Genomic DNA, 26,005 nt, shown 5'->3' on the forward strand with positions numbered 1-26,005 from the left:
CCACCAAGAAATTGGAACCACCAAGACTCTTCGTAGAGCTGGCTGCCCGGCCAAACTGAGCAATCGGGGGAGATGGGCCTTGGCAGGGAGGTGACCAAGAACCCAAAGGTCACTCTGACAGAGCTCTAGTCCCTTTGTGGAGATGGGAGAACTTTCCAGAAGGACAACCATCTCTGCAGCAATCCACCAATAGGGCCTTTATGGTAGAGTGGCCAGAAGCCACTCCTTAGTAAAAGGCACATGACAGCCCGCTTTGAGTTTTCTAAAAGGCACCTAAAGACTCTCAGACCATGAGAAACAAGATTTTCTGGTCTGATGAAACCCAGATTGAACTCTTTGGCCTGAATGCCAAGCATCACGTGTGGAGGAAACCTGGCACCATCCCTATGGTGAAGCATGGTGGTTGCAGCATCATGCTGTGGGGATGTTTTTCAGCGACCAGGACTGGTAGACTAGTCAGGATAGAGGGAAAGATGAATGGAGCAAAGTACAGAGATCCTTTATGAAAACCTGCTCCAGAGCGCTCAACCTCAGACTGGGGTGAAGGTTCACCTTCCAACAGGACAACGACCCTAAGCACACAGCCAAGACAACGCATGAGTGGTTTTGGGACAAGTCTCTGAATGTCCTTGAGTGGCCCAGCCAGAGCCCGGACTTGAACCCGATCGATCATCTCTGGAGAGTCCTGATAAAAGCTGTGCAGCGACACTCCCCATCCAACCTGACAGAGTTTGAGAGGATCTGCAGAGAAGAATTGGAGAAACTCCCCAAAAATAGAGAGGTGCCAAGCTTGTGGCGTCGTACCCAAGAAGACTCGAGGCTGTAATCACTGCCAAAGGTGCTTCAACAAAGTACTGATTAAAAGGTCTGAATACTTGTGTAAATATAATATTTAAGTTTTTTATTTTTTATTAATTAGCTAACATTTCTAAACTAGTTTTTGCTTTGTCATTATTGGATATTGTGTGTAGATTGAGAAAATATTTTTTTTTAATCAATTTTAGAATAAAGCTGTAACCTATCAAAATGTGGAAAAGGGCAAGGGGTCTGAATAATTTCCAAAGGCACTGTATGTGGACATTTTTAGACATACAGGAAAATATATTTTCAATCACTTTTGCTACCCTCACTGCATGGTCGACGCAGGAGAAGCGTTGTCTATTTTAATATCGAAGAATATTTCTGGTCATAGGAACAACATGAATTTGTGCATGAAGCAGATGCGGTGCGACTTGAGTTTCGCCATCAGGTGGAAGACTGTGCTCCCTCTCTCTGGTCAGTCTCACCGGAGGAAAGGAAGGAGAGAGCAGGGACCGTGAGAGGCGGACCCTCTGCCGCTTTCTCCCTCCCTCCTCTGAGACGTTTTTTCATAACTGGGAACTCGGAAATCTCTGACTTCCGACTTCAGTGCATTCAAGACAACTGCGATACAATTGGGATTTTTTTTTTGAACGGTCATCCAAATCGGAACTCCAAGTCAGAAGTTCAGGCATCTTTCTAGATAGAGCTCCGACTTTCCGACCTGAAGATCACTGACATGATTTGACCTCGTTTCTTTGTTGTTGTTTTTTGTAATTGGTTGTTTTGAAAGCGTCATGACCACCAGATGCAGTCCAGTAAAATAATAAAAATAATAATTTGCAAATGATTTCTATTTATGCTCAGCTATGCCTCGCAAGTGCTACACCAACTGAGCTATTTTGTTATCAACACTCAAGTTTTTTTTCATTTGCATTGCCTCATTCACTGCCAGGTAAAACACAATTATAGGCTCTCAGAACCTGATATGAAAGAAATCCCCGTCATCATCATCCCCATACACCAATCACCTCCTCCGAAACTCTGCATATCTATGTGCATGTGTAATGCATTAGTTTGAATACATTGAGAGTTAGGTGTGTGTGGATCAGTAACACATTAATCAACAGTACAATTTGTTCCTCTTCACCTGACCTAATTAGCGGGTAGCTGGGAGGAGCCAGCCTTGCTGGATTACGGAGGAAGCAGGCGAAGTTGCGAAGGTCACTAAGGTCAAAGATTTGATTTGGTTTCGACCTGCAAATGAGTCCCCTAGCGGCCTGTGATTGATACTGTTTGGGCATTCAAACCCTCGCTTTTATGAAACATTAGTGTCTTATTGTGCTTCTTTTTTTTTTTAACAACCCCTCTTCCCTCCTTATCTGGAGGCGTAGAGAAGAGATGCTCTCTCTCCCTCTCTCAATCCCCCCTCTCCTCCAATTCTTAATTCTCTCCATTCTCTCTCCCCTGTGTAATGCCCCTGTCATAGTGATTGATAGATGCTCATTACTAGTAAATGAACATTTCCCTCCTCATAAATTGCCGTTTCATGTGACTAGTTTAGCGATACCTCCTGAAAAGGTCAGTTCATTTAAAATCATCTCTCCCTGCAAAGCCTCCTCCTCTATCCTCCATCAGACATTACAAACTGTCCAGGTCTGCATCCCAAATGGCACCCTATGCCATTCATTGCCTTCAGAAAGTATTCACACCCTTTGACTTTTTCCGCATTTTGTTGCCACAGCCTTAATTTAAAATGGATTAAATTGAGATGTTTTGATACTAGCCTACACACAATATCCCATAATGTCAAAGTGGAATTAAGTTTTGTATTTATTTTTACACATTAATTAAAATGTGTAAAATGTCTTGAGTCAATAAGTATTCAGCCCCTTTGTTATGGCAAGCCTAAATAAGTTCAGGAGTAAAAATGTGTTTAACAAGTCACATTTTATTTTTTACATTTAACCTTTATTTAACTAGGCAAGTCAGTTAACTTATTCTTATTTACAATGACGGCCTACACCGGCCAAACCCAGGCGACGCTGGGCCAATGGTGCGCTGCCCAATGGGACTCCCAATCATGGCCGGTTGTGATTTTTTTATTTAACCTTTATTTAACTAGGCAAGTCGGTTAAGAACACATTCTTATTTACAATGACGGCCTAGGAACATTGGGTTAACTGCCTTGTTCAGGGGCAAAACGACATAGTTTTACCTTGTAAGCTTAGGGTTTCGTTCTAGCAACCTTTCGGTTACTCGTCCAACGCTCTAACCACTAGGCTACCTGCCGCCCAAAATACATGATACAGCCTGGATTCGAACCAGGGTGTCTCTAGTGACGCCTCTAGCACTGAGATGTGGTGCCTTAGACTGCTGTGCCACTCGGGAGCCCATAAAGTTGCATGGACTCACTCTGTGTGCAATAATGGGGTTTTAAATGATTTTTTAATGACTACCTCGTCTCAGTACCTCACACAATTGTCTGTAAGGTCCCTCAGTCGAGCAGTGAATTTCAAACACAGATTCAACCACTAAGACCAGGGAGGTTTTCCTATGCCTTGCAAAGAAGGGCACCTATTGGTGGATGGGTAAAGTTAAAAAGCAGACATTAAATATCCCCTTGAGCATGGTGATGTTATTAATTACACTTTCGATGATGTATCAATAAACCCAGTCACTACAAAGATGAGGAAGGAAACCGCTCAAGGATTTCACCATGAGGCCAGTGGTGACTTTAAAACAGTTTCAGAATTGAATGGCTGTGATAGGAGAACTGGGGATGGATCAACAACGTTTACTTACTCCACAGTACTAACCTAATTGACAGAGTGAAAAGAAGGAAGCATGTACTGAATAAAAATATTCCAAAACATGCACCTGCTTGCAATACGGCTCTAAAGTAAAACTACAAAAATGTGGAAAAGAAATGAACGTTATGTTTTGAATGCAAAACGTTATGTTTGGGGCAAATCCAACACATGACTGAGTAGTACCACTCATCATATTTTCAAGCTTGGTGGCTACATCATGTTATAGGTATGCTTGTCATCTGCAATTACTAGGGAGTTATTTTATTTAAAAAATTAACGGAATAGAGCTAAGCACAGGCAAAATCCGAGAGCAAAACCTGGTCTGCTTTCCATCAGACACTGGGAGACACAGTCACATTTCAGCAGGACAATATCCTAAAACACATTGCCAAATATACACTGGAGTTACTTACCAAGACGACATTGAATGTTCCTGGGTGGCCTAGTTACAGTTTTGACTTGAATTGGCTTGATAATCTATGGCAAGACTTGAAAATGGCTGTCTAGCAATGATCAATAACCAAATTGACAGAGCTTAAAGAATGTTTTAAAGAATAATGTGCCAGTGCTGTACAATCCAGGTGTGCAAAGCTCATAGAGACTCACAACTGTAATCATTGCCAAAGGTGATTGTAACATGTATTGACTCACGGGGTTGAGTACTTATCTAATCAAGATATTTTTTCTTCCACTTTGACTTTTAAAGTATTTTGTGTAGATTCTTAACAAATGACAATTAAATCCATTTTAATCCCACTTTTTGTAACAACAAAATGGGGGGAAAGCCAACATACTTTCTGAAGGATGTTGGGAATTAGTAGGGTGCCATTTTGGTTGCAACCTAGGGCTGCATTGGACTGTTTTTTCCCCCCTTTCCCAATAAAGCTAGCTACTTGCTGAGAGAGAGAGCGAGGCTCTCACTACAGTACGACTGAGACATGGAATGTGTTTAATGGCCCAGTGCAGTCAAAATCCAGTTTTTCTTGTGTTTTGTATCATATTGTACAGCAGCTGATAAAACTGTAACATTGGAAAGGTGTGAAGACGTTGGATCAGTGTTATTTCCTGATAGTGGCCGGGAGGGCTGGGCGATTTGGCCAAAATGTCACATTACAATAAGTTTCTTATTTGTGACGGTATGTTTCTGAATAATGAAAGTTTTAAGTATGTTTTTAAAAGAAGTGCATGACAATAGAAGTGCAACAAATGAATTCTACGTGATTTTAAATTGGCATTCTTTGTTTTGTTGGTTTAATGCTCGACAAAACTGATAGTAAAAGTAGTTCAATTTGTAATTTTTTTTGTTTATTTCGCAATTTATCAAAATATCGTTCTAAACGATATTGTACAAATCTACAGTGCCTTCAGAAAGTGTTCATACCCCTTGATTTATTCCACATTGTTATAGCCTGAATTCAAAATTGATTCAATGTATTTTCTCACCCATCTACACACTAATGACAAAGTAAAAAAAAAAAAAATATTAGAAATGTATGCAAATGTATTGAAAATTATATGGAGAAATATCTAATTTACATAAGAATTCACACCCCATAGTCAATACTTAGTAGAAGCACCTTATAGCAGTAATTATAGATGTGAGTCTTTCTGGGTAAGTCTATAAGAGCATTCCACACCAGGATTGTGCAATATTTGCCCATTATTTTTTTCAAAATTCTTCAAGCTTCAAGCTCTGTCAAATATTTTGTTAATCGTTGTTAGATGTCCTTTTTCAGGAGTTACCGTAGATTTTAATCAGAACTGTAGCTCTGCCACTCCAGGAACATTCACTGTCTTCTTGGTAAGCAACTCCAGTGTAGATTTGGCCTTGTGTTTTAGGTTATTGTCCTGCTGAAACAGGAATTCATCGCCCAGTGTCTGGTGGAAAGCAGACTGAACCAGGTTTTCCTCTAGGATTTTGCCTGTGCTAAGCTCCATTCAGTTTATTTTTTATCCTTGAAAAACTCCCCAGTTCTCAACGATTACAAGCATACCCATAACATGATGCAAAATATGGAGAGTGGTACTCAGTACTGTGTTGTATTGTATTTTCCACAAACATAACACTTTGTATTGCTTTGCCACACTTTTTCCAGTATTATTTTAGTCAGGATGCATGTTTTTGAATATTTGTATTCTGTACAGGCTTCCTTCTTTTCACTCTGTCAATAAGTTTAGTATTGTGGAGTAACTACAATGTTGTTGATCCATCCAACTCTTAACTGTTTTAAAGTCACCTTTGGCCTCATGGTGAAATCCCTAAGCAGTTTCCTTCCTCTATGGCAACTGAGTTAGGAAGGACTCCTGTATCTTTGTAGTGACCGGGTGTATTGATACACCATTCAAAGTGTAATTAATAACTTCACCATGCTCAAAGGGATATACAGGTGCCCTTCTTTGCGAGGCATTGGAAAACCTCCATGGTCTTTATGGTTGAATCTGTGTTTGAAACTAAAGGACCATACAGTTAATTGTATTTGTGGGGTACATAGTCATAAAAAAATTGTTAAACACTATTATTGCACACAAAGCGAATCCTATTATGTGACTTAAGAAAATGTACTTATTAAGGCTTGCCATAACAAAGGGGTTGAATACTTATTGACCCAAGACATTTCAAGGCCTTCTTTGGTATCGAGCCGCTTTAGAGTGAAATTAAGTTTTTGTTCAAACCGTACGACCGCCCAGCCCCCCCCCGTTTCCCCCCTGACAGGCAGCTTAAACGCAGCAGAAGAGAAGTAAAGAGGTAAGAGAGACAGAGCTGTGCTCAGCGCTCGCTCAGACAGCTCATTAAAGAGAAATGGGCCCAATATTTGGTGTTCGTTACGCTGTAGAGATCCGCTGCTGGCTCCAGGGATTCTCATTTTATTAATTGATGGCCTCTCATTTTGACAATCTCCTGCCTGTATCTGTCGAGGCAGAATTAAATGTTAACCAAGGCCTGAACTAGAGGAGGGGGTGCAAACAGAGCTAAGGCTGAGACTGTTAGGTAGGAGGAAGAGGGGAAAGGAGAGTAGAGAGAGAGAGAGGCAGCCCAGCGGCCTCACACACCTCGGCCCTGAAAGGTCGGAGAACATGAAATATACATAGGGAGACGAGTTAACCATTCATCAACACAACGCTCATCCTTTTTTTGGAGCAGCCGGAGATAGTTTTGTTCTCTCTTTATCTCTTTCACTCATCTGATATCACACGCTTTCTCTGTCTCCATTTCTCACCCTCTTCCCATCTCCGTCTCTCTCTCTCTCTCTCTCTCTCTCTCTCTCTCTCTCTCTCTCTCTCATGCTCTCTCTCTCTCTCTCTCTCTCTCTCTCTCATGCTCTCTCTCTCTCATGCTCTCTCTCTCTCATGCTCGCTCTCTCTCTCTCATGCTCTCTCTCTCGCTCTCTCTCATGCTCTCTCTCTCATGCTCTCAATCTATTCCTTTCTCCTTTATGCTCTTACTCTTGCTCTTTTTCTCTCTCTCGTGGTCTTTCAATCTCTTTTCTTTATCACCACCACTTCATTTCATACTCTGTCCCCCCTGCAGCTGCATGTTTCCTAAACAATGCTGTTTCTTCCCCTGAATACGACAGGAAATAGTCTCTGGATGTGTCCCAGATGGCTTCCTATTCCATATATAGTGCATTACTAAGTAGGCTTTGGCTGGTAGCGAGCAGGGAGGGGACTAGATTCTCTCTCCTCAGCTGTCACTAAACCCTTAATCTCTTGGTAAAGGCTTCTGTGAATGCATAACAAGTACAATACAGTATGAAGGATGGATGGGTGGATGGAGGATCTGAATGTACTGCTTCTGTGTGTGTTTATTTATTTGCTCCCCTTGGCAAGACAGGGAGGTAGGGTCTAGACAAAGATAGATCCAGTGTTCGTGTTGGGTAGCTAACAGATGTTGTGGTTGGCCTATAGGTGATATGTATTCAGTCTGCTCGTAATAAAGCCGAAGCTTAGTGCTGGAGAGAGAATTCCCCCATCCACGTCGATGGGGCCGAGGTGGAGAGGGTCAAAAGCTTCAAGTTCCTCGGTGTGCACATCACTGATAACCTGAAATGGTTCATCCATTGGTTAAGGTGCAACAGCGCCTTTTCAACCTCGGGAGGCTAAAGAAATTTGACATGGCCCCTAAGACCCTCACAAACCTCTACAGATACACCATTGAGAGCATTCTGTCAGGCTGTATCACCGCAGTGCTCTCGAGTCGTGTGGTCAGCCCAACGCATTACCCTCGGCACACTGCCTGCCCTCCAGGACATCTACAACACCCGGTGTCACAGGGAGAACCAAGAAGATCATTAAGGACCTCAGCAACCCGAGCCACGGCCTGTTCACCCCGCTACCATCTAGAAGACGTAGACAGCACAGGCGCATCAAGGCTGGGACCGAGAGACTGAGAAACAGCTTCTATCTACAGGCCATCAGACGGTTAAACAGTCACCGCTAACCTTAGTTCAGCGGTTCCCAAACTAGGGGTGATATGCTAATGAGGTCGTGGCAGAATTTCCCGTATAACATAAATCTATTATACATATATACAAAAAAAAAAGAAGTACTATAATATTTTCTTTATCTCAAAATCATTAATGTGGTTAACCTTAAAAATCGAAATGAAAATTATTCAAATCTAAAAGGCCCTTAGATTATGGGAAAGGCTGTACTTGACCGTTGCACTTGAATCATTCCCACGGTGAATGGCTAGTCCTGCTACGCTATGAAACCAAACACTACTGCAGAGACTTTGATATTACCGAACGCAATTGATGTTGTGGAAACAATGTGGGGAGGCACAGAAACTCACATCGGATAACAATGTTAAACACATCATTTATGCTATTGCCAGCAGTCAAGAGGAAACTCTGACTGAATGACTCAAACTCCCTAGCTTATGCCCTCCAAATGGACGTTAACCGTGAGGGCCAAGATGCCCATTCATTGACTTTTGTTCGCTATACATGTCGGGGGGTGCTGTTCACAAATACATTGTTCTGTCTCACGATTTCTGAGCATGAAACGGCATATGGGATGTTCAGTGTGCTGCCTGGCTAGATTGGACGAAAAACAGATTCCATATGGGATTGAATGGTGGGCTTTTGCTCAGATGGGGCGCCATCTATCACGGGATGGCGGGCAGGCCAAAAGGACTCGGAAGGGAATAATACCCTGCCGTCTCCCTCTGAGCATTGATGCCTAGTTCAAAACAAATCGGAACTCTGAACTCGGAAAATCTCGGACTTCCGTCTTCAGTGCGTTCAAGACAACTGGGAACTCGGCGAGAATCAAACTAGGAATTCCACGTCGGGCCTCTTTCTAGTGTTCTGCCTCTGACTTTCCAACCTAAAGATCACTAACATCATGATTTTACCTCATATATTTCCAAGTTCCCAGTTGTCTTAAAAGCACCATAAAACTTATGGCAGGCTACCCTTGGCCAGCTGATATTTGTGAAGCTGGATTCAGTGCTCTGGTCTGCATTAAAACCAGATATCGATCCAGGTTGGATGTGACGGCAAATATGAGGGGGGGAGCTGTCGACCAGGCCCACTGACTTTGAGAAGCTCTGACGCGACATGCATCAAGCACACCTATCTCATTAGTGGTGGTGAGATAAGAGACATGTCAGACTCATTTGCAATTGACTGCCCCACATTAAAAGTATTTGATGGTGAGTTAAGACAATCAGAAATAATGTTGGATTTTTTTATTTTATTGACTGCCATAGCCAAAAAAAAAAAAGTTAAATTCTGTAATTAACAGCAAATGTTTTCACATGGGTGGGGATGTGAGAATTTTCAGTTAACAGAATAGGGGCATGGGCCAAAAAAAGTTTGGGAACCGCTGCCTTAGTCACTGTTCTAGCCGGCTACCACCTGGTACTGTACCCTGCACCTTAGAGACTGTTGCCGTATGTACAGTTGAAGTCGGAAGTTTACATACACTCAATCAATCAATCAATTTTATTTTATATAGCCCTTCGTACATCAGCTAATATCTCGAAGTGCTGTACAGAAACCCAGCCTAAAACCCCAAACAGCTAGTAATGCAGGTGTAGAAGCACGGTGGCTAGGAAAAACTCCCTAGAAAGGCCAAAACCTAGGAAGAAACCTAGAGAGGAACCAGGCTATGAGGGGTGGCCAGTCCTCTTCTGGCTGTGCCGGGTGGAGATTATAACAGAACTATGCCAAGATGTTCAAAAATGTTCATAAGTGACAAGCATGGTCAAATAATAATCATGAATAATTTTCAGTTGGCTTTTCATAGCTGATCATTAAGAGTTGAAAAACAACAGGTCTGGGACAGGTGGCGGTTCCATAACCGCAGGCAGAACAGCTGAAACTGGAATAGCAGCAAGGCCAGGCGGACTGGGGACAGCAAGGTGTCAGCATGCCCGGTAGTCCTGACGTATGGTCCTAGGGCTCAGGTTCTCAGAGAGAAAGAGAGAACGAGAGAATTAGAGAGAGCATACTTAAATTCACACAGGACACTGGATAAGACAGGAGAAGTACTCCAGGTATAACCAACTGACCCTAGCCCCCCGACACATAAACTACTGCAGCATAAATACTGGAGGCTGAGACAGGAGCGGTCAGGAGACACTGTGGCCCCATCCGAAGAAACCCCCGGACAGGGCCAAACAGGAAGGATATAACCCCACCCACTTTGCCAAAGCACAGCCCCCGCACCACTAGAGGGATATCTTCAACCACCAACTTACAATCCTGAGACAAGGCCGAGTATAGCCCACAAAGGTCTCCACCACAGCACAAACCAAGGGGGGGCGCCAACCCAGACAGGAAGATCACGTCAGTAACTCAACCCACTCAAGTGACGCACCCCTCCTAGGGACGGCATGAAAGAGCACCAGCAAGCCAGTGACTCAGCCCCTGTAACAGGGTTAGAGGCAGAGAATCCCAGTGGAGAGAGGGGAACCGGCCTGGCAGAGACAGCAAGGGCGGTTCGTTGCTCCAGAGCCTTTCCGTTCACCTTCACACTCCTGGGCCAGACTACACTCAATCATATGACCTACTGAAGAGATAAGTCTTCAGTAAAGACTTAAAGGTTGAGACCGAGTCTGCGTCTCTCACATGGGTAGGCAGACTGTTCCATAAAAATGGAGATCTATAGGAGAAAGCCCTGCCTCCCGCTGTTTGCTTAGAAATTCTAGGGACAATTAGGAGGCCTGCGTCTTGTGACCGTAGCGTACGTATTGGTATGTACGGCAGGACCAACTCGGAAAGATAGGTAGGAGCAAGCCCATGTAACGCTTTATAGGTTAACAGTAAAACCTTGAAATCAGCCCTTGCCTTAACAGGAAGCCAGTGTAGGGAAGCTAGCACTGGAGTAATATGATCAAATTTCTTGGTTCTAGTCAGGATTCTAGCAGCCGTATTTAGCACTAACTGAAGTTTATTTAGTGCTTTATCCGGGTAGCCGGAAAGTAGAGCATTGCAGTAGTCTAACCTAGAAGTAACAAATGCATGGATTAATTTTTCTGCATCATTTTTGGACAGAAAATTTCTGATTTTTGCAATGTTACGTAGATGGAAAAAAGCTGTCCTTGAAACAGTCTTGATATGTTCGTCAAAAGAGAGATCAGGGTCAAGAGTAACGCCGAGGTCCTTCACAGTTTTATTTGAGACGACTTTACAACCATCAAGATGAATTGTCAGATTTAACAGAAGATCTCTTTGTTTCTTGGGACCTAGAACAAGCATCTCTGTTTTGTCCGAGTTTAAAAGTAGAAAGTTTTCAGCCATCCACTTCCTTATGTCTGAAACACAGGCTTCTAGCGAGGGCAATTTTGGGGCTTCACCATGTTTCATTGAAATGTACAGCTGTGTGTCATCCGCATAGCAGTGAAAGTTAACATTATGTTTTCGAATAACATCCCCAAGAGGTAAAATATATAGTAAAAACAATAGTGGTCCTAAAACGGAACCTTGAGGAACACCGAAATGTACAGTTGATTTGTCAGAGGACAGACCATTCACAGAGACAAACTGATATCTTTCCGACAGGTAAGATCTAAACCAGGCCAGAACTTGTCCGTGTAGACCAATTTGGGTTTCCAGTCTCTCCAAAAGAATGTGGTGATCGATGGTGTCAAAGGCAGCACTAAGGTCTAGTAGCACGAGGACAGATGCAGAGCCTCGGTCTGACGCCATTAAAAGGTCATTTACCACCTTCACAAGTGCAGTCTCAGTGCTATGATGGGGTCTAAAACCAGACTGAAGCATTTCGTATACATTGTTTGTCTTCAGAAAGGCAGTGAGTTGCTGCGCAACAGCTTTTTCTAAAAATTTTGAGAGGAATGGAAGATTCGATATAGGCCGATAGTTTTTTATATTTTCCGGGTCAAGGTTTGGCTTTTTCAAAAGAGGCTTTATCACTGCCACTTTTAGTGAGTTTGGTACACATCCGGTGGATAGAGAGCTGTTTATTATGTTCAACACAGGAGGGCCAAGCACAGGAAGCAGCTCCTTCAGCAGTTTAGTAGGAATAGGATCCAGTATGCAGCTTGAAGGTTTAGAGGCCATGATTATTTTCATCATTGTGTCAAGAGATATAGTACTAAAACACTTAAGTGTCTCTCCCGATCCCAGGCCCTCGCAGAGCTGTGCAGATCCAGGACAGCTAAGCCCTGGAGGAATACGCAGATTCAAAGAGGAGTCCGTAATTTGCTTTCTAATGGTCATGATCTTTTCCTCAAAGAAGTTCATGAATTTATTACTGCTGAAGTGAAAGCCATCCTCTCTTGGGGAATGCTGCTTTTTAGTTAGCTTTGCAACAGTATCAAAAAGAAATTTTGGATTGTTCTTATTTTCCTCGATTAAGTTGGAAAAGTAGGATGATCGAGCAGCAGTGAGGGCTCTTCGGTACTGCACGGTACTGTCTGTCCAAGCTAGTCGGAAGACTTCCAGTTTGGTGTGGCGCCATTTCCGTTCCAATTTCCTGGAAGCTTGCTTCAAAGCTCGGGTATTTTCTGTATACCAGGGAGCTAGTTTCTTATGACAAATGTTTTTCGTTTTTAGGGGTGCAACTGCATCTAGGGTATTGCGCAAGGTTAAATTGAGTTCCTCAGTTAAGTGGTTAACTGATTTTTGTCCTCTGACGTCCTTGGGTAGGCAGAAGGAGTCTGGAAGGGCATCAAGGAATTTTTGTGTTGTCTGAGAATTTATAGCACGACTTTTGATGCTCCTTGGTTGGGGTCTGAGCAGATTATTTGTTGCGATTGCAAACGTAATAAAATGGTGGTCCGATAGTCCAGGATTATGTGGAAAAACATTAAGATCTACAACATTTATTCCATGGGACAAAACTAGGTCCAGAGTATGACTGTGGCAGTGAGTAGGTCCAGAGACATGTTGGACAAAACCCACTGAGTCGATGATGGCTCCGAAAGACTTTTGGAGTGGGTCTGTGGACTTCTCCATGTGAATATTAAAATCACCAAAAATTAGAATATGATCTGCTATGACTACAAGGTCTGATAGGAATTCAGGAAACTCAGAGAGGAACGCTGTATATGGCCCAGGAGGCCTGTAAACAGTAGCTATAAAAAGTGATTGAGTAGGCTGCATAGATTTCATGACTAGAAGCTCAAAAGACGAAAACGCCATTTTTTTTTTGTAAATTGAAATTTGCTATCGTAAATGTTAGCAACACCTCCGCCTTTGCGGGATGCACGGGGGATATGGTCACTAGTGTAACCAGGAGGTGAGGCCTCATTTAACACAGTAAATTCATCAGGCTTAAGCCATGTTTCAGTCAGGCCAATCACATCAAGATTATGATCAGTGATTAGTTCATTGACTATGACTGCCTTTGAAGTGAGGGATCTAACATTAAGTAACCCTATTTTGAGATGTGAGGTATCACGATCTCTTTCAATAATGGCAGGAATGGAGGAGGTCTTTATCCTAATAAGATTGCTAAGGCGAACACCGCCATGTTTAGTTTTGCCCAACCTAGGTCGAGGCACAGACACAGTCTCAATGGGTATGGCTGAGCTGACTACACTGACTGTGCTATTGGCAGACTCCACTAAGCTGGCAGGTTGGCTAACAGCCTGCTGCCTGGCCTGCACCCTATTTCATTGTGGGGCTAGAGGAGTTAGAGCCCTATCTATGTTGGTAGATAAGATGAGAGCACCCCTCCAGCTAGGATGGAGTCCGTCACTCCTCAGCAGGTCAGGCTTGGTCCTGTTTGTGGGTGAGTCCCAGAAAGAGGGCCAATTATCTACAAATTCTATCTTTTGGGAGGGGCAGAAAACAGTTTTCAACCAGCGATTGAGTGCTGAGACTCTGCTGTAGAGCTCGTCACTCCCCCTAACTGGGAGGGGGCCAGAGACAATTACTCGATGCCGACACATCTTTCTAGCTGATTTACACGCTGAAGCTATGTTGCACTTGGTGACCTCTGACTGTTTCATCCTAACATCGTTGGTGCCGACGTGGATAACAATATCTCTATACTCTCTACACTCGCCAGATTTAGCTTTAGCCAGCACCATCTTTAGATTAGCCTTAACGTCGGTAGCCCTGCCCCCTGGTAAACAGTGTATGATCGCTGGGTGATTCGTTTTAAGTCTAATACTGCGGGTAATGGAGTCGCCAATGACTAGAGCTAATGGTGGGAGCCTTCGGCGTCTCAGACCCCGTAACGGGAGGAGTAGAGACAAGAGAAGACTCAGACTCAGACTCCGACTCGCTACATAATGGGGAAAACCGGTTGAAAGTTTCTGTCGGCTGAATGAGCGACACCGGTTGAGCATTCCAACAGCATTTCCCTCCAGAAGCCATGAGAAAGTTGTCCGGCTGCGGGGACTGTGCGGGGGGATTTATACTAACGTTACTATCTGTACTTACTGGTGGCACAGACGCTGTTTCTTCCTTTCCTACACTGAAATTACCCTTGCCTAACGATTGCGTCTGAAGCTGGGCTTGTAGCACAGCTATTCTCGCCGTAAGGCGATCGTTCTCCTGTATATTATGAGTACAGCGACTGCAATTAGAAGACATCATGTTAATGTTACTACTTAGCTTCGGCTGTTGAAGGTGTTGACGAACCATGTCCAGATAAAGCGTCCGGAGTGAAAAAGTTGAATGAGGGAAAAAAGTTGCGATGGAAAAACTAAAAATATAAACGGTAATTAAAAAAAAAAAAAAAAAAAAAAAACGTAAAGTTGTCAGCTAGCAAAGTAAAGTAAAGTTGGCAGCAAAACGCACAGCAACAAAACGCACAGCAACACGTCTGCAGATTCAACAGGAAGTCAACAGGAAGTATTCAATTGAAGTATTCAATGTGTTTCTATTGGCTAATAGCAGTAAGGACTAAGGTGTATGTAAGGACTACATACACACTACATACACCTTAGCCAAATACATTTAAACTCAGTCCTGACATTTAATCCTAGTAAAAATTCCCTGTTTTAGGTCAGTTAGGATCACCACTTCATTTTAAGAATGTGAAATGTCAGAATAATAGTAGAGAGAATTATTTATTTCAGCTTTTATTTATTTCATCACATTCCCAGTGGGTCAGAAGTTTACATACACTCAATTACCATTTGGTAGCATTGCCTTTAAATTGTTTAACTTGGGTCAAACGATTCGGGTAGCCTTCCACAAGCTTCCCACAATAAGTTGGGTGAATTTTGGCCCATTCCTCCTGACAGAGCTGGTGTGACTGAGTCAGGTTTGTTGGCCTCCTTGCCCGCACACGCTTTTTCAGTTCTGCCCACAAGGGCTTTGTGATGGCCACTCCAATACCTTGACTTTGTTGTCCTTAAGCCATTTTGCCACAACTTTGGAAGTATGCTTGGGGTCATTGTCCATTTGGAAGACCCATTTGCGACCAAACTTTAACTTCCTGACTGATGTCTTGAGATGTTGCTTCAATATATCCACATAATTTTCCTGCCTCATGATGCCATCTATTTTGTGAAGTGCACCAGTCCCTCCTGCAACAAAGCACCCCCACAACATGATGCTGCCACCCCCGTGGGATGGTGTTCTTCATCTTGCAAGCGTCCCCCTTTTTCCTCCAAACATAACGATGGTCATCATGGCCAAACAGTTCTATTTTTGTTTCATCAGACCAGAGGACATTTTTCCAAAAAGTACAATCTTTGTCCCTATGTGCAGTTGCAAACCGTAGTCTGGCTTTTTTATGGCGGTTTTGGAACAGTGGCTTCTTCCTTGCTGAGCAGCCTTTCAGGTTGTGTCGATATGGGACTCGTTTTACTCTGGATATAGTTTTGTAATTTTGGATATAATTTTGTACCTGTTTCCTCCAGCATCTACACAAGGTCCTTTGCTGTTGTTCTGTGGTTGATTTGCACTTTTCACACAAGTACGTTCATCTCTAGGAGATAGAATGCGTCTCCTTCCTGAGCGGTATGACGGCTGCGTGGTCCCATGGTGTTTATACTTGCGTACTATTGTTTGTACAGATGAATGTGCTACCTTCAGGTGTTTGGAAATTGCTCCCAAGGATGATTGATGTCAAGCAAAGAGACACTGAGTTTGAAGTTAGGCCTTGAAATGCATCCACAGGTACACCTCCAATTGACTCAAATTATGTCAATTAACCCATCAGAAGCTACTAAAGCCATGACATCATTTTCTGGAATTTTCCAATTTGTTTAAAGGCACAGTCAAGTTATTGTATGTAAACTTCTGACCCACTGGAATTGTGATACAGTGAATTATAAGTTAAATAATCTGTCCATAAACAATTGTTGGTAAAATTACTTGTGTCATGCACAAAGTAGATGTCCTAACTGACTTGCCAAAACTGTAATTTGTTAAACAAGTTTTAATGACTCCAACCTAAGTGTATGTAAATGTTTGACTTCAACTGTGTGTGTGTGTGTGTACCCACCCACCCGTGGGACAGACTATGTTTGTTCCCACACTCGGGACTCTGACTCTCTTTTGGTTACACCCTGGCCCATCATGTTGCTAGCCCCAATTCTGACTTGTGCTCTGATATCTGCTTCACTGATTTCTGCTCTCGTAAAAGCCTGGGTTTTCTGCACGTTAACACTCGAAGCTTATTACCTAAAATGGGACAATTGAAAGTGGGTTCACAGCTCCAAGCCAGATGTGTTGTTCATTACTGAGACGTGGTTAAGGAAGTGTGTTTTGAATACTGATGTTAACCTTTCTGGTTATAACCTTTTTCGACAAGACAAATCTTCCAAAGGTGGGGGAGTGGCAATCTTTACCAAGGATCACCTTCAGAGCTCGGTTGTCTCCACCAAGTCTGTCCCCAAACAATTTGATTTGCTGGTTTTAAGCATTAACATTTCTAATGGCTCTTTGTTGACTGTTGCTGGGTGTTATCGTCCTCCATCAGCACCGGCCTGTCCCCCCCTGCCATAAGCTCTCTCCTGGCCCTTTACATACACTAAGTCTGAATGTGTCCTGCGAGGTGACCTAAACAGGCACACGCTTAAACCACCTGACCAAGTCCTAAAGCAATGGGACTTCCTAAATCTTTCTCAGATTATTATCAATCCCCAAGGTATAACTCCAAACACCCAGAAAAGGCTACTCTCCTCGACGTTATCCTCACAAATAATCCTGATTGGGATCAGTCTGGTGTTTTCTGTAATGACCTTGGTGATCACTGTTTTACAACCTGTGTTCGTAATGGCTGCTCAGTGAAACGACCTGTCCTGATTTATCATAGACGCTTGCAAAAAAAAATCAGTGAGCAAGCCTTCTTTCATGACCTCGCCTCTGTAATTTGGTTTAGAATAAGCTTGATACCCTCTGTTGAAGACACTTGGACCTTCTTTTTAGATATTTTCAGTGGTATTGTTAACGAACACGCTCCCATAAAGAAAATTAGAATTAAAAACAGGCTCAGCCCCTGGTTCGACCGTGATCTTGCAGAGTTACTCAACCTCAAATGCATTTGGCGAAAGACCTCGGCATACGCATACTCAGGCTGACTAGTTCTCCTTCTTGTCAATAATCAACTGACTGGCTTTTTTGATGTCTATAGTATTCTCTCTGGTATGCAATCTGGTTTCCGCTCAGGTTATGGGTGTGTCACTGCAACCTTACAGGTCCTCAATGATGTCACCATTGCCCTTGATCCTAAGCAATGTTGTGCTGCTATTTTTATTGACTTGGCCAAGGCTTTTGATACGGTAGACCATTCCATTCTTGTGGGCCGGCTAAGGAGTATTGGTGTCTCTGAGGGGTCTTTGGCCTGGTTTGCGAACTACCTCTGAGTGCAGGGTATAAAGTTAGAACATCTGCTGTCTCAGCCACTGCCTGTCACCAAGGGAGTACCCCAAGGCTCGATCCTAGGTCGCGTGCTCTTCTCAATTTACATCAACAACATAGCTCAAGCAGTAGGAAGCTCCCTCATCCATTTATATGCAGATAATACAGTCTTAAACTCAGCTGGCCCCTCCCCGGATTTTGTGTTAAACGCTCTACAACAAAGCTTTCTTAGTGTCCAACAAGCTTTCTCTGCCTTCAACCTTGTTCTGAACACCTCCAAAAACAAAGGTCATGTGGTTTGGTATGAATGTCCCTCTCCCCACTGGTGTGATTACTACCTCTGAGGGTTTAGAGCTTGAGGTAGTCACCCCATACAAGTACTTCGGAGTATGGCTATAGAAGGTACACTGTCCTTCTCTCAGCACACATCAAAGCTGCAGGCTAAAGTTAAATCTAGACATGGTTTCCTCTATCGTAATCGCTCCTCTTTCACCCCAGCTGCCAAACTAACCCTGTTTCATATGAACATCCCACCCATGCTAGATTACGGCGATGTAATTTATAGATCGGCAGGTAAGGGTGTGCTCGAGCAGCTAGATGTTCTTTACCATTCAGCCATCAGATTTGCCACCAATGCTCCTTATAGGACACATCACTGCACTCTATACTACTCTGTAAACTGGTCATCTCTGTATACCTGCCGCAAGACGCACTGGTTGATGCTTACTTATAAAACCCTCTTAGGCCTCACCCCCCCCCCCCCCCCCTCCCCTCTGAGATCTCTACTTCACCCCTCATCCTCCACATACAACACACATTCTGTTGAAGGTCCCCAAAGCACACAAATCCCTGGGTCGCTTGTCTTTTCAGTTCGCTGCAGCTAGCGACTGGAACGAGCTGCAACAAACACTCAAACTGGACAGTTTTATATCTCTCTCATTCTCTTCATTCAAAGACTCAATCATGGACACTCTTACTGACAATTGTGGCTGCTTTGCGTGATTTTTTTGTTGTATCTACCTTCTTGCTCTTTGTGCTGTTGTCTGTGCCCAATAATGTTTGTACCATGTTTTGTGCTGCTACCATGTTGTGTTGTTGTCTTAGGTCTCTCTTTATGTAGTGTTGTCTCTCTTGTCGTGATGTGTGTTTTGTCCTATATTTATCTTAATACATTTTGTTCAATCCCAGCCCTCGTCCCCGCAGGAACGCCTTTTGCTAGGCAGTTGTTGTAAATAAGAATTTGTTCTTAACTGGCTAAGAACAAGCGTTTCGCTGCACCTGCGATAACAATCGACTTCGATTTGATATAGGCTACTCTAAATGTGTTTGTTCGTTAGTGAATGGGGCTTTAAATGTGTTACTTTGTTAGTGAATTGGGCTTTAAATGTGTAGGATGCCCATAAAACCAAAAGCATGCTGTTCTGTAATCAGTGTGTGTGTGCGTGCCCTCACGTCTGTCTGTGTGTGTGTATTCTGTGGCACCCTGTAAATGAGACAAGTGTTGCTTGCTACATTCCAGCGTGGCAGTCATTGTGTGGCACAACAAGCCTGGATGTTGACAGGGTCCCAACCCGGTCCCCTCTCGCTCTCCACCAAAAACTGCATTCACGCTCTCCAAAACGCGAGCCCAACCCTGTCCTTGAAAGGAATTACTGCATTGTCGATAAACAAAAGACTTGAGTCAAGCTAAGTGTGCTCACGCCGAGGTGATCAGTATGCATGAGCACGCCGCCTCAAAGGTGATTGTCTCTACACAACGCTGGACTGCGGAGAATTCTCAATGTGTTTTTCACTCGATGCAAATCCTCAAATGTTAAAGGGAAGACCTATTTCGGTTGAATGCATTCAGTTGTGCAACTGACTAAGATATCCCCTTTCCAACACAGATACCCTGTTGTCTTTTCTGTCTCCTCAGCTACCAGACGGGAGCTTTGAAATAAATGAAAAACATTGTAATATTCTTTAGGAACGTCAATTTCGGTTGCCTCCACACACTTTATGCTACTGCATGTTAAACAATGCAAATGACCAAAGAAGCATTTTCCTCTCTCTCTCAAGTGGTGTAATTCTCATCTCTTATAAGTCCTCTCCAGACTGAAATGCCGCCAGTGATTTCCATATTTTAACTGCATGTAGTTTTAGTTTCTCTCTGGCTCATCATGTGTTGCTTCGTCATCTAAGGCCAATCGCACTACAGTGTATTCCCCACTGTTTCTTTGAGTGAATATGTTTGCCTACTAGACGTTGGCCTCATCTCTGTAGGAGACATTGGGGTCTTTTGCTGTACATTTTGCATTCACAGTTGTCATTTAGCAGATTTATCCAGCTGGACTTACTCTCTGTAGTCGACATGATATGGTGGAGTGACCAAAGATTAGACCTGGATTCAAATAATGTTTGTTTTCTTTCAAAACGCTCTAGCTGCACTTTCTTGAGCTTGAAGTGAAGCGCAAATTCAGAATCTCCTGGGGGACAGTGGAAGTTGATCAAAATGCCATTGATATTGTTAAAACTAACGCCTTTCCACGCGTGGCCTTCATCAGGGTTTTTTCTTGATTTGAGCTTGACCAATAGACAGTTTAGACAGTTTGTCAAAAGGCTAAGTCTTCGTGTCAGTGTGAGATCTTTGACGGGATAACATACCGTACGGAACAAACCCGGTCTGTTGTTCTTTTATGATATCCTAATCTACACATCTAAATTTGTGACTTAAATGGTTTGACACAGAAGACTGGGCGTCACTTCATGCGTACGATTTTAAATTGAGATGTATGCAGTGCTAAGCAGTGATACGCCTTATCAGCTTTTCAACATTCATTTTCTGTTGTCCTTATTACAGATCTCATTTAGAGATGTTCGGTGCTAATTAACTTATCTGATCTCATTTTCATCACAATGACATCAAATGAGCCCTGTCTAAGTCCGTTATTTTCCTTAGTTAAGGACAATAACGAGGTACTAGAGCTGACCATGTTACTTCCCTTTCTCCCCGCTCTTTATCTCCTTTCTTTGGTCCACCTTTCTCTTTTCTTCTCCTCTGTCTCACTCTACCGCTCCCTGCTGCAGATAACTTCCCTCAGATGGCTCATCAGAAGCGCTTCATCGAGCGGAAATACAGACAGGAGCTGAAAGAGATGAGACGAGAGAGGGATCGCCAGGAGAAGGAGGGGGACGAGCCAGAGGACAGCAGGAAGTAACAGAGCCCCTCTCCGACCAATCGATATGGACAGAGAATTTTTTCGACCAGTCAAGATGGACGATATTGGAGCAAAAAAAATAAGTGCAAAAAGTGGAGGGATAAACTACTTCCAAATACTCTGAATTTCAAAAAAATATATGTCCTCTCCTTGACTACTCTCTTCGATTTGACAGGTGGAAACAATGGAAGCTTATCATAAGGCTAACTTTCACCTGGTCAGTTCATTCATAACAATTGCAAGGAAGGAGATGATTGCGAGGAGAGGACATATTTTTGGGACAATTCAGAAAGAGCACTAGTCTGCAGTACACACCCTCTACTGTCTCGTCCCATTGGCTTGAGGATTGCCTTGCATTTTTTAGCGTTTGTTGTTTTGTTTTGAGCTGCTTTTATGTGTCGGTCTTAATCAATTGCATGTTGATTATGTACAGTCACGTTTTAAACTAAATCTAGAACATGGTTGGTCGTCGATCATGGTTATAATGAACGGCAACACCAGAAATGCTTTGTTTTAAAAAATGGTTTTTATTTGTACCACAAGTGACATTGATAATAATTGTTATTAATAAAGGTATTTGATTTGTCGTCATGGAATTTGTCCTCTTGATAGCCATACTCATCATAATCAGTGTCTGACACCAAATCGCTCAATGGGAAAACTAGTAGTGGCATATCACGTGCACATTTTATGAAGAGGAGAGCGTTAATATGATTCAATGACATTAAATATGATGTAAAATGCCACCATCTGTCTCGCATCTGCTGCCTCTTTCTCTAACAGTTTCAAATGTGTTTCCCCCCTCCAAATCCGATTGCCAGTTTTTAAAGATCTTAATTATAGATTGTGTGTAATTAATGATTTCTTCAGTTCAGTAGCCACAGGTTCCATGCTATTAACCACTTTACTGTCTTGAATTTCAACGTAAGAACTTAAGCTACCTTCAAGCCAGGCTGACGTCATCCTAGGCAAAAACTAAGGGAACATGGCTAATGTGCAGACATTTTTCCATTTCCAAATTAGTTCAAATGTCATTAGGGTTAAGGAAATGGTCTGTCCGTTTTAGATTGTCTAGTCAGGCTGTCAAGGGGATGTTGTTCAGAAAAGTCCCCTACTTTCTTCCTACTGTTATGTCTGTCAAATTGCTCAATGTTCGGACAACAAAGTTTTTCTGAATTCGAAACACTGATGATTACACAGAAACAGAATAAGGATTTTAAAGATCTTTAATCGTGTTGAGTCATATAAATATTCAGTACAAAAATCACATTGTACAAAGCAGATGAATGGGCATTGGATCATGACAGGGCCCCTTTAAACTACTGCACATACTGTAACCTATCATAGTATTAATCCACATAGACAAAACTTAGGCTGCATCCCGATTCTCCACCCTTCTCCTGAAGTGTGCACTTCCTCGCATAGTTAGTAAGTAAGCCATGGACAAGCCCATATGGGCAGGAGCCTCTATCTCCTGTTTCTGTAGTGTGAGGCAGCTTGATGTACAACCCCTGGACTTGACGCTACTTGGATGGATTTATCAACGGTGGAAACTCCCCCTAACCAATGCTGACACAATTCTTATGCTTTTAAATCCATGACTGGAAGTGTAAATGCGCATGCTTTAAGGGTGGGTGGAGAATCGGGATGCAGCCATAGACTGCTCAATCACGTAGTCAACAACACAATATAGAGGCAACCTTAAGGCTAACCAACCGTGTCTACATCAACACCTTGAACACCCAACAGACCGATCATATCTTTAGAAAGAGGACATCAGAACTATCTCTGGTCCAGAGTGTGAACAGGAAGCCTCAGCATAAGAAAGCCACACTCACGCCCTGGACCAGAGCTTACTATAGGCTAACATTTCTCTACAATCCCCCAATAGCATTGACACTGGATACTTGATGTTCGTTTAATGCATGTCCATAGCTGAGCATGGTGTTAATGCTGAAAGGCAAGAACAGTCTCAATAAAGAAGCACAAACATGTATTTATAGTGAGATGCTGCTGACACCCTGAATTAAAGAGAGAAAATGGATGTACCAATCCCAGATTGCCCCTTTTTAAAGAAAAATAATGAGGGGAAAATAAAGCACTCTTCTGTTGTCATTTTCTCTTCCAATTTAAACGTATGTCTACCGTTCAAGGGCAGAAGAAAAACGTTTTTTTTTCAGTTCGGAGGGTTTAGGAACCCAAATGAATGCTTATCGAAGCAATGTTTGCCACAATCTCAAATAGTCACTTACACAGTGGGCGCTCAATGGTCAAAGAAATAGAAAAAGAAAATAACTTGCTTATTACAATTATTTAGCATATAATATAGTATACATTTTTAACAAGTGTGTTCTTGACTTAGAGGATTGTCTAAGCTACCTCACCATTTTCATTGTTTACATCCATAGATGTTTTGGGAAAATAATATATGTACAGTTTGTGTGAATTGTGAATGCTGCGGACAGACAGGGAAATAACATCACCGTCGTTGTGGCATTTATGTCAGTTGTGTTATTAGTTTGAAATGTCTGATAAATGTCATCCTTCTGCAATGATACTATTGTTTAATTTGTATGTTTTGGCCTTGGGCAAGTTGCTTCATTTGAATTGCTCAATTTCCTTACTATGTATATGTCAAACCATTTCATGATGGCAAAACCAATCTAATGACCATTTCATATGTATATGTCAAAACATTTTATGATCCCAATATTGTGTTGACCTGTACCTCTTATGTCAATGACAATCCCAACGGAATGTCAACATTCTTTCTTACAACTGAAAATGGCATATTTCCCTTAATATCTAGCCTTTCTGCCCACATACTCTAGTCCCAATATGTCAGGCCTGCGAAACTTTGTCAGTGTGCACGTCACAAATGGATGGTCAACCATCAATCAATTACTCAGTTTAATTAACCAAGAAAAGCATAAAGTGAAACACTGAGTAAAGAATAATGCTTCATTTGAACATGTTTAGTTCATTAGGGTAACACTTTCCATTAACCCTTTATAAAGAGTACCTTATTGCAAAGTGTTATTGACATTTGTTTTTTCAGATAGTCAGCGCTCTGAGGAGCTTTTTGGTCCGGGTGTTTCAGCTCCCCCCCACAGAGAATGATGTCCTAAATGGCACACTATTGTACCCTGGTACAAACGTAGTGCACTATATAGGGAATGGGTGTCATTTGGGATGCAGAATATGTAAAGCTATGTGGATCAGGTGTTATTGACGGTCAGAAAGGTGACGCACAACCCATAGAAATTGAATGAGTAGAGTGGGTGTCCCCATTCAAGTCAATGATGCCACAGTTGGTGGACTGGCGGCCATTTTGACTGTACCCATCGAATTAGAGCATTCTATTTCTATGGTTGAACCCCTCAGTCTCTTAGCATGGCTTTATGTGACTTCAAAAGAAGATTGTGACATACATAGCCAATGCTATAAGGGAATGGGACGCTAGAAACCTGATAACAAAACAGAACTGTACAGCATATTGTATCAATATACAGATACACACAATATAAGATATATCTCACAATATGCAGCTTTTCATTCCAGAAACTCTGAACAATTCATAGATGTTGTCTGTCAAGTTCACCAGAAAACCGCTTGCTTTTCGTCCCTCTATTGCAGGCAGCTTTTGAAAAACAAAAGAGAAGAAGTATGTTTGTATGTAGAGATATATGTGGGGCCTGATGCACAGAGTACAGTACCCCCATATACAACGAAGCGTCTTCTTGACAAGTCTTTTCCACATGAGTCCCCGGCTGCCTTGCAGAGAGAGAGACCACTAATACAGTCAGGGGTCACCAAGCGTCGCCGTCCAGGTCCTCCAGTGAGCTCAAAGATCAACGGTGATCAACAACGGTAAAAGAGCACTTTGAAAAATACTGCCTTGTCTGTTTGTGTCCTTCTTGTTTTGTTCTATTGTTTGCCACTTTCACAAAGTACCAGGAGTTCAGATCACTTTAGCTGGTGCATGAGTGTTTGTTTGTTGTACATTTTCCTTTTTCCTCTTACGAGCTCCCTTCTCTCTGGTTAGGAATCCCTGTAGCCGTCACTGTCCTCTCCCCCGTACATGTCAGCTAGTTTTCTAAACCTGGGTCCCCACTCGCTCAGGTAGTTATAGTCCTGGTCTCCCTCTGTGGTCACGGAGCCCAGGGAGCTCAGGGACTCAGCCACCGAGCCGCTTCCCTCGTAGGCGTAGGTGGCCAGGGAGTCATAGGGCGGCGCGGTGGGGTCCTGGTCGTTGTCCTGGAGCCTTTGGCTTATGAATTCCCTGACGTCCGAGTTGTCCCTGTAGGCAGGAGGGAGGACCACGGTCTGACGGACGGGAGGGTTCAGGGTCTCGGGCTTGATGTCCCTGCGCCGTTTGGTCTCCTCGATAGCCTCCGGGTTGCGCAGCGTGCCGATATCAAAGGCCTGGGTGTCCTCCTCTCCGCCCCCCTCATCGTTGTAGCTGACGACATTGTCTCTCACATCCTCTTTGGAGATGATCAGAGGCTCCTTCTTCCTCTGCTGCCTCCTCAGGACAGCGAACAGCACCACGATTACTACAGACACAAAGAGAGAGAGAGAGAAGAACTTGAGCATGAGATGGATAGGAGAGGAAAGCAAATGAGTTGAGGAATGTGCCTCGATACTCAGGATTTAAAAATATATATTTTTACCTTTATTTAACTGGGCAAGTCAGTTAAGAACAAATTCTTATTTAAAAGACGGCCTACACCGGCCAAACTCAGACGACGCTGGGCCAATGCATCGATTACGATTATTTCAGAAACAAGACAAAGGCTTTTGAACTTTTGTTATTTTTCCCACCTGCGTTCCTTCTATTTTCTGAAGGATAGTTAGTGTCTGTTGGGAACCATTGGTGGTGTGCATACAGTAGGTGGATACACTCACTGATTTACAGGGCTTTGGTGGGCTGAGACAGGCTTGAGCTGCCACAAAAGACTTG

The 26,005-nt window shown here is 43.0% G+C and overlaps 2 protein-coding genes across 4 annotated transcripts in view; one reads left to right on the top strand and one right to left on the bottom strand.

Annotated features, from left to right (window-relative positions):
• drosha (drosha ribonuclease III) overlaps positions 1-21,629 on the top strand; it is a 140,102-nt gene extending 118,473 nt beyond the window's left edge. For 2 of the 3 annotated variants that reach the window (XM_038972882.1, XM_038972880.1), the window contains exon 32: positions 20,912-21,042. In XM_038972882.1, coding sequence (XP_038828810.1) covers positions 20,912-21,042 — 131 coding nt within the window. Of the gene's footprint in view, positions 1-20,911 lie in introns of all 3 variants that reach the window. The other variant, XM_038972881.1, reaches the window with a different exon arrangement.
• Positions 21,630-25,083: 3,454 nt separating this feature from the next.
• LOC120027654 (cadherin-6-like) overlaps positions 25,084-26,005 on the bottom strand; it is a 42,043-nt gene continuing 41,121 nt past the window's right edge. The window contains exon 11 of the mRNA XM_038972649.1: positions 25,084-25,598. Within this exon, the coding sequence (XP_038828577.1) occupies positions 25,084-25,598 (515 nt within the window). The remainder of the gene's footprint in view (positions 25,599-26,005) is intronic.

Source organism: Salvelinus namaycush, chromosome 33 (genome assembly GCF_016432855.1).
Source record: "Salvelinus namaycush isolate Seneca chromosome 33, SaNama_1.0, whole genome shotgun sequence".
NCBI lineage: Eukaryota > Metazoa > Chordata > Actinopteri > Salmoniformes > Salmonidae > Salvelinus > Salvelinus namaycush.